Below are 9461 nucleotides of genomic sequence, written 5' to 3' on the forward strand. Positions count from 1 at the left end.
TAGAATTTGTATCCGCATTAATTGTGCATTCCAAATTTATCAAAGTAGGTTTATGTATCCCAGCTATAAAATAATTATGCAAATTGCATAAAAGAAAAAAAAAACTGAATAGGACACGGTAAACGCAGATGTTCGCGGAGACCTTGAGGCGCCACACCTGCTACTTGGTCTTAAATCAGTTAACACATGGTGCAGAAGGTATACGTTGTGTTTGTGAACTGGCTTCCCGTCGCACACGGTCACTGTGTTGCAGTAGAGCTCAGTAGTATGTGCCAGCATCATCCTTGCGGATATTCGTCATGAGCAGAGTGCACGATTGAGTCTCAGGTACTTTACCCGCAATTATCCGTTCGTCGGACACATCCTTCTGAGTGTCCGATGAACTCTTAAAATACAGTAGCCGCTGCAGGCCCTGTCCCGGCCTCTGCCGGTACCAATAGATAACAGCTGCCGCAAAATCTATTCGTTGAATATCACAGTAAAAGTGCACGTTTTGTCGGACGTCTGGTGATCGATAATTGAGACTGTGTCAATGTCTGACGCGCCGCTTTACCTGCCGAAGGAAAGAGTACAAAGTGATCGAGTTATTCCACAATGTTGCAGCGAAGGCCAATGAAAATAGTGGTTAAAATACACAACACAGACCGAGAAAGGAGGTCAATAAAATGACAGTCACCAACACCTTCATGTTGAGGAGTCGGAGCGTCGCGTTGAACCAGGAGACTGAGATGCTGCCGACTGCTCTCACCACCGCTTCACTCCTTTTAGAAGCCGCAAGCTGCCGCTTCCATTTGATGCGATGACGTGACAGCCTCTCATTTACTATTCAGGCTCAGCACTGAATTTCATTGCTGACCTCACCCCCACCACGTGGCCCTGGAGCCCGAACCAGCCGTTGCTCGCAGGATGTCGTGTCTGACTCCGAGGTGAACTCCTGTCAGCGCACCTTCGAACACACGGGACGCCTGTCCGCTCTCCGCCACAGCAGACATCTCTGCCTCACGTCACCTGTCGTTACAGGTCTTGGCCATGCCTCGGTAGTCTGCACACTCAACTCCGCAGTCTGGGTACTCGCGCTAACCTTTCACCTCCCACCCCGCTTATCAAGAATTGATCTTCCTCTGCCTTCAAATTATTCAAAGACTCTGCTTCCTCCAGACCACCGCCCTTTGTGGACGAGAGTTCCAAAGAGTCACAACCGCCCACGAGAAAACCCTGTCTTCACCTGTGTCGTAAATGGGTAACCCCCTTATTTCAAACAGTGACACCGGTTACAGGTTATCCCACTGATGGGAACATCTTCTCCACACACCATGCTGTCAACATTCCTCAGTATCGTGTACGTTTTAATCAAAACCCCTCCAACCCTTCTAAACTCCAGTGGATGCGAGTCTAGCCTGTCAAATCGTTCCTCGTCATTCCTGGGACTAGTCCAGTAAGCCCTATCTGAACTGCTTCCAAACCATTGACATCCTTAAATAAGTGGACCGACACTGCCCACGATATTCCAGGTGTGTCTCTATACATAGAAAATAACTTCGCTACCTTGGTAGTCAATTCACTTCGCAACAAACAATTAGCTTCCGTTAGTTGTTCTAATGACCTGCCGCACCTGCACATTCTGCACCATGTTCCCTTTCCCTCTTGAGCACAGTAATCCCTGAAATGAATAACAATCCAATTTATTTACTGGGAACGCTGCCGACACCTCCGGTGAATGACCCGGAATCACCATCCCCGGCAGAGCTGTCGAGCAGCAGGAGAGGTTCAGGGGTTTTTGTATCGTCCTCCTGCCGCCGTTTCTCACTGTGACGATCCAACGGGCACAGTAATAGCTGGCGGCATCCGTCAGCTCGATGTTGTCAATCACAAGGAAGCAGAAAGAGTCACTGCTCTCGGCTGAAAACTTGGCGGGCACTCCCGGATCCCGCTCCGTTCGGTCCTTGCTAAAGCGCAAGATCCTTCTGGGAGCCTGGTCGGCGTGTTGCTGGTACCAGTGGATGTCATCGAGTGCCGCTGCCTCGCACGGTATCTTCACCGTCGTCGTCACGGGCTTCGTGATCGAAATCTGAGGCTGCTTCAAATCCTCGGCCAGATATCCAGCTGCAAATGAAAGACACTGAAGCCACATGGACTTGAAGGAAAGGCGTCAAGTGTCGGGGGACATACTTACCAAGGAAAAGCGCCAGCGTTGTAACCAGAGAAAGGAGCGACATGGTGCAGCCGTGAGGTTTCGGAGGGACTGGCTCCTCTCATCACCCGGTTCCAGTTAAACACCAAGTGTCCGGATGTAGGCTTGGTATCCCCGCGGCTGCGCAGTGTGTCCATCACCTCCACTGTTATCTACACATTGATTCGCCGGTCCTTTTCCCAGCTGAGAGGGGCGAACAGCAGTGCTTTCTACCGCCAGTCTACGGATGGAGAACTCTTTAATACATAACGTGTCAGATTAAGGTTATGCAACTGTTGCCAGTCTCTCGAGGTCTCGCCCAGTAGGATACAGCAAGAGAGAGTTGCCTTTCGCCGTTTCGCGGCCTCGCTCTGCCTCCTACATCCCCCTCGCACTGTCTCGCCTCTCACTTTCTCTCCGTTCTCTTGTTGGCATTAGTCCCCGCCTGTTCAGGCGATTATTCACAGCGCTGAAATCTCCAGAACAAACGATACACGATCCTTGATCTGCTGAGTTGATCCAGCGTTCTCCGTTCAGATCTTGAGGGTTCAAATGCCATGCCAGAGTGTTGAGAACATAAGTGTAAATGTGAGCAGGTCAGTCGGTCCTTCGACTTGTTTCTGGTTCATGGAAAACATCGTCCCCCTTCACGTCCGGCGCCATTCTCCTGTACCATCCCCACATCCCTCTATTCCCCTCATCTACAACAATCTGTCCGCCCAACTTAAAATCATAGAGTCATGGAACACGGAAACGAGCAGTTTGGCCCAACTCGTCCATGTTGACCTGAGCTAGTTCCATTTGCCTGCGTTAGAGCCATATCCCTTTAAACCTTTCCTCTCAATGTACCTGTTTAAAATTATTTTAAACGTTGTATTGTTGAGTTAAATTGCATCTGCCATCCCTGGCTCACTATCCCAGTTGATCTAGATCCTGTTGTAATCTTAGGTAACGATCTGCACTGTCCACTATACGATTAATTTTGATGCCATTCACAAACTTACTAACCATGCCAACTGCATTATCATCCAAATCATTAATATAGTAATGAACAACAGTTGACCCAGCACTGATCCCTGCAGCACACCACTGGTCACTGGCCTCCACTTCCACCCTCTGACTCCTACCACCAAGCCAGTTTGGTATCCAATTGGCTCCCTCATCCAAGATCCCATGTGATCTAACCTTCCAGATCAGTATGCCATGTGAGACCTTGTCAAACCTTGCTAAAGTCCATGTTACACTATGTCTACCATCCTGCCGTTGTCAATCCTCTTGGTTACCTCTTCGAAAAACTCCGTCAAATCCATAACACGATTTCCCACGCACAAAGCCATGCTGACTATCCCTCATCAGCCCCTTCCTTCCCAAATGCTGGTCGATCCCATCTCTCTGAATCCCCTCCAGTAACTTTCTCATCACTGAGTTTAGGCTCACCTTCATGTAACTCCATGGCTTGCCCTTGCAACCCCTCTTTAAAAAAAGCACATTATTAGCCTCCGACCAGACATCTGGTACTTCACCTGTGGCTAACAATTATACAATATCTCTGCCAGGGCCCCAGCGATTTCTTCCCTACCTTCCCACAATGTCATAGAAGACACCTTGTCATGCCCTGGGAACTTATCCACCTTTATATACTTTAAGACTGCCAGCAACTCCCCTTTTGTAATGTGGATATGTTTCTAGACATCGCTATTCTCTACCCTGAATTCCTTATTCAGTTAAGACCTCGCCCATCTCCTGTGGCTCCACACAGAGACAACCACATTGTCCTAGTTACCCTTTTGCTCTTAATATCCCTATAGAATCTCTTAGGATTCCCCTTTACCTTATCTTCAAAAAGAATCTGATGTCCTCTTTTTGTCCTCCCGATTTCCCTCTTAAGTTTACTGCTACATCTCTTATACTCCTGAAGGGAATCGCTTGATCCCAGTTGTCTATACATGCCATATACCTACTATTTCCTGACGAGTACGTCAATATCCTTCCTGGTGGTAGAAATGTGGGATTGGAAGGTGCTTTCAGAGCGTCCTTGGTGAGCAATTGCACTGCTTTCCCTAGCCTGCACACACTACAGCTCTTCAGTGTAGATAATGACGGGAATTAATGTTCAGGGTGGTTGATGCGGTTTATTAAGCGAGCTGTTTTATCCTGGATGATGTCGAACTTCTTTGTTGGAGCTGAATTCATCCACCCAAATGTAAAGTGTTTAAGTGGCTGATCCAGATGTATTTCGGGCCATTGAAATATCAAGGATAGCTCATTGGCATCACCTGTTGGTGACTGTCATTGCCTGGTGCACTTGTGACATGGTAGTAGTGTAATTAATTACTGAAGACGTACAGGTCGAGGAAAAGACTCCTGCAGTAATGTCATGCAGCTGGGATGATTGAGCTCCAATGATCCTCCTTTGTTTGAGCCCTCCTTTGCTCCAGCCCTTGGACTGTTCTCCACTTGAAGCTCTTTGACTTAAGGTTTACCAGGGCTCCTGTGGACTACAGTCAATCCAATGCTGTCCTGATAACAAGGACAGTCACTCTCCCCTCATCCCTAGAATACAGTTGATTGGTCCATCTTTGGACCAAGGCTGTGAGGAGGCTTAGAGCCAAGTGCACCCAGTGAGAACCAAACTGGGTATTGGTGAGTAGGTTGATGGCGACAAAGTTTCAGTGGTAGCCCTGTCTGCAACATTCTCCACCACTTTGCTGCTGAATGACAGAGTGTTCTGATTGGGTCGTAAGTAGCCATACTGGATTTGCCCTACTTTTTATTGACAGAACATACCTCGGCAATTTTACGCCTAATGGGGTGAATGCCAGTGTTGTAATTGTATGAGAACAGCTTGACCAGAGGCATAGCTGGTCCTTCACCACAGGTCTTCAGTACTACAGTCGAGATGTTGTCTGATCGCAAACCCTTTGCTGAATTCAGTGTTCTCGGTCATTTATTGATGACACATGAAGAAATGCAAATTGCATTCTTATGCCACCTGTAGGATGCCCAGGACGGTGCTACAGTATCCCACCATGTTCCCTGCTGGCTTCTCTCTAACAAGCATCTCAGGCTAACTTGGTCCACATCCCCTGCAACATGTGAATGACATCACTCTGGTAAGAAGGTGCCCGCTCAAACTTGCAGAATCATTATTTACAAGACGAGATGCCAGATTCCTCCATCAAAATGCCTGGGTACATCAAAGCCCACAGGCAGAGATAGCTGTAGTGTGGTGTAATTGTGAGTGTCCTCAACGTTGGCACCAGATCCCACAAATTCTCTTCGTCTAAGGGTCAAGGAAACATCATTTTGATTACCACCCACCATCTTCTCTTGGTTGATGAAGCGCTGGTCTTCCATGTTGCATAATGCTTGAAGAATTGCTGAGAGTAGCAAGACCACAGAAAGTCCTCTGGGTGAGGAACTACCACGTCCACACCAAGAGTGAATTGGTAGCAGCACCAATGACCAAGCTGCACATATCTGCCAGATTGTGCCTGGAGCAGGTAGTAAAAAACCAACATTATGGATAAGCCTACTGTAACTAGTCATCATCAAATGGGCGTTCACAAGGTGCTGTTGGCCATCAGCAGCAGAATTCCACCACAATCTGTAACCTCAAGGTTCAAGGAGATCCTCGCTCTACCATTACTGACAAGCCTGTGGATTAATCCTGGTTTGATGAGAAGGGCGTTCTGGGAGTAGCACTGGACATTGGTCTGATGAACTTGTCACACAGAAGGGGGGTACAGCAGCAGCTGAAAACCAATTTTATTCACAAGCAGGGCCAAGGAAGTATTTCTGGTTGCTAATTGTGAGGTACACTAGCTGATAAAAAGAAGGTAACCACGCGTAGAGCAACCATTTTTGGGAGTAGCTGGTGTGAGGAGTAAGTGCGGTCTTGAGGGTAAGTGTTGAGGGTTTGGCTCGTGAGCTTCAGCGAGGAGGCAGAGTGGAGGTACAGGTAAGGGTCTTTTTATCCTTAATCTTTAGACTCCGTGTAGTTGGGATGGCAGTTAGGGCAGTGATATGCTTGTCCGGCAGGACGTGGGTGATCAGGGAAACTTCCAGTCCCCATGATGACTACACCTGTGGGAAGTGTGTCCAGCTGTAATTCTTGACTACAGCGTCAAGGAACTGAAACTGGAGCTGGAGTTGGACGCTCTCAAGATCAGTTGGGATGCTGAGAGCATCAGAGATAAGAGTTTTAGTCAGGTGGCACACCGAAGGTGCAGGCTGCTGTGATTAGGTGAACACCAGGAAAGGTAAAGGAGTAGGCGACCAGTGCAGGGTCCCCTCTGGCCGCTCCCCTCAGCAACAGTTGTGCCTCTTTGGATAGCAGCATCATCTGGGTCAGTGACGCCCTGGTGGCTCTGAGGCTCAGCACGAACGGGTGAAGGTGTGACTTCAAATTGAATCCTCAGTACTCTCCGTACACAGATGTGTCACCGAGACGAACCCTTCTGTTTTCTTCCTGAAACCTCCCTCCAGAGCGGAATCCACGTGGTTCGATCCCGTGACCCTGTGATACCACAGAGAAGGCCAGAGGGGAAATGAAAACATCACCCACTCCAGGTTCCCCTACACACCACCCTGGCTCGGAAATGTCCCGCTGTTTCCTCCTTGTCGCTGGTAACTTTACCGCTGAGAGCAGGAAGAGCAAAGAATGTACTCTGAGTGAGGAACTTCATTGTCCGCACCAAGAATGAATTGGTAGCAACACCAACGACCAACCTGCATATGTCTGACAAATTGCCTGTAGGAGGTAGTGCCAGTTTGTAAGGAGCGGGATCGGGGGTTGCTAATTCCGTGGTTAATGCTGTGCACACCGCGCCCGGGGATCAGTGTCTCCCGGAGACGGACAATGTGAGTCTCCCTGCCGCCCCACCGGCCGGGCCACGAGGCGTGTTTTCTGGTGACAGAGCCCCTCGCCTACCGCTCCACAGGAGAGAGCCGCGGGAACCTGCAACAACACGGTAGCAGCTTTATCACTGAAGCGAGAAACCTTCCTTTCTAGGAACTGCAGTTCCGGACATTTCAGAAGCGGCTGTTTCACTGACTGTCGTCCGACCCCCAACTCCTGCCGCAGCGAAGGGGGTAAGCGCAGGTCCAGCTGGGGGTCGCTGCCGTCTCCGTTGCTCCCGCTGACTGGCAACACTTCGGGCTTTTTGTGCGGAGTTTCTATTTCTGTTACATGCTGTGTACACCCAGTAGGCGCAGTAATAAGTGGCCGCTTGCTCTCGCGTTAATTTTTCGATTCGGAGGTAGAATTCCGAGTCTGAATTCTTTCCGGCTTTGAAGGAATCCCCGAATCCCGGATCTCGCGTCACGCTGCCTCCAAAGTATAGTATCCTGGTAGGCGGCTGGCCGGGTTTCTGCTGGTACCAGTGAAGGGGATAATTGTTGCTAACCGTGGCTCCAGTCACTTGACACAAGATTATCCCTGTTTTACCGGGAAGCTTGGTAATCGATGCTTTGGACTGGGTCAGGGTCTGAGCCAAACATCCACCTGCAAAAAGAGCATAAATAGATTTAAAAATCTGCGCGGCGGGAGAAAGCGATAAAAGTTGAATAGGCATCGGAAACGCACAGCTGAAAGTCAGCACCAGGAACCAGGGACCCGACCACATGTTTGCTCCGCTGCGTCGGAGCGATTCCTCAAACAGCTGGTTGGAAACTGAGAGAAATCAGCTCAGTTCCCTGGTGATGCGCGTGTCGGACTGAACCCGCCCCGTTGCGCTTCCCCCGGACGCACCTTGTTTCATTGGGGGAGGTGGGTGCCAGGGGCGGGGACACACAGAGCAACGTTGGAAGTGGCAGCAGGAGCAGGCCATCTGGCCTTTCAATCCTGTTTACCGTTCATCAAGATCACGGCTGGTCTCCCCCAACGCCGTATTCCAGCGCGGTTTCTGTCCACAATGTCTGAGTGGCGTCTGACACCTCCCTAACGCAGTGCGGAGATTCCGTTCGCCACCGGCGGACAAATCCCTCTGTCCACCCCCATCAATTTCAACTCAACCTGGTGCAGTCCAGGGAGACTGCAGCAATGAATACAAACGGTCTCGCATTTAACCCTTTCGACGCTAGATAACCGCGAGACCTTAAGAATTCATTTTTCAATGAAACATGATAGTACAACAACAATGGACACAGCGGGTCATTTTCCGCCCGCTTCCTGTCCCCTCGTGTTTAAGTCACGCTCCTGCGAAACCCACACTGGTGTCTCACTAGGTTATAGGCACTACACAAATGTAATGTTTGCCTGGTCACTGGATTCGAGGCGCCGCATTAAAGTCAACGGTTCTGTGTTTGTTCAGACCTGCGCTCAGCGCCGGTTGCTGTCTGGCCGTGTTACACAAGATCACAATACAGAGGAGCAGAAGTAGGCCATTCTGCCCATCGAGTCTGCTCCATGAGCTAAACTAATACTATTCCCATCCAGCCCCAATTTCCGGCCTTATACACATATCCCTTAATACCTTGACTAATTAGATACCTATCAATCTCCTCCTTAAATGCCCCCAATGATCGGCCCTCCACAGCTGTACGTGGCAAAGAATTCCATAATTTCACTACCACCTGGCCAAAGAAATTTCTCCTAATTTCTATTTTAAACCGGTACCCTCTAATTCTAAGATTGTGTCCTCTAGTCCTGGACTCACCCACCAGGGGAAACAGCTTAACCACATCTACTCTGTCCAGTCCTTTCAACATTCTAAATGTTTCTATGAGGTCCCCTCTCATTCTTCTGTACTCCAGTGAGTACAGTCCAAGAGCTGACAAATGCTCATCAGAAGTAAGCCCTTTCATTCCGGGAATCATCCTCCTAAATCTTATCTGAACCCTCTCCAACATCAGTACATCCTTCCTAAGATAAGGGGCCCAAAACTGTGCACAGTATTCCAAATGAGGCCTCACCAGTGCCCCATAGAGCCTCATCTACACTTCCTTACTTTTATATATTATACCCCTTGAAATGAATGCTAACATAGCATTCACTTTCTTTACCCGCCGATTCGACCTGGTGTTAACCTTTAAGGTATCCTGCACGAGTACCCCGGTCCCTTTGTACTTCTGTACTTTGAATTTTCTCCCCATCTAGATAATAATCTGCCCGTTTATTTGTTTTTCATAGTGTACAATGGCACATTTCTCAACATTGAATCTCATCTGCCATTTCTTTGCCCATTCTCCTAAACTATCTAAGTCTTTCTGCAACCTTCCTATTTCTTCATTGCTCCCTACTCCTCCTCCTATCTTGGTGTCATCTGCAAATTTAGCCACAAAACCATTT

The 9461-nt window shown here is 48.9% G+C and overlaps 2 gene segments (V, D, J or C); both read right to left on the minus strand.

Moving 5' to 3' along the window:
- Positions 1-259: 259 nt before the first annotated feature.
- Positions 260-992, minus strand: LOC127574480 (T cell receptor gamma variable 9-like). The segment is given in 3 exon segments: positions 260-553; positions 646-761; positions 862-992. Coding segments are annotated over 3 exon segments (541 nt in total).
- Positions 993-1576: 584 nt separating this feature from the next.
- On the minus strand, positions 1577-2222 carry LOC127574481 (T cell receptor gamma variable 9-like). The segment is given in 2 exon segments: positions 1577-2103; positions 2174-2222. Coding segments are annotated over 2 exon segments (570 nt in total).
- Positions 2223-9461: the final 7239 nt, after the last annotated feature.

Source organism: Pristis pectinata, chromosome 9, assembly GCF_009764475.1.
Source record: "Pristis pectinata isolate sPriPec2 chromosome 9, sPriPec2.1.pri, whole genome shotgun sequence".
Classification (NCBI taxonomy): Eukaryota; Metazoa; Chordata; class Chondrichthyes; order Rhinopristiformes; family Pristidae; genus Pristis; species Pristis pectinata.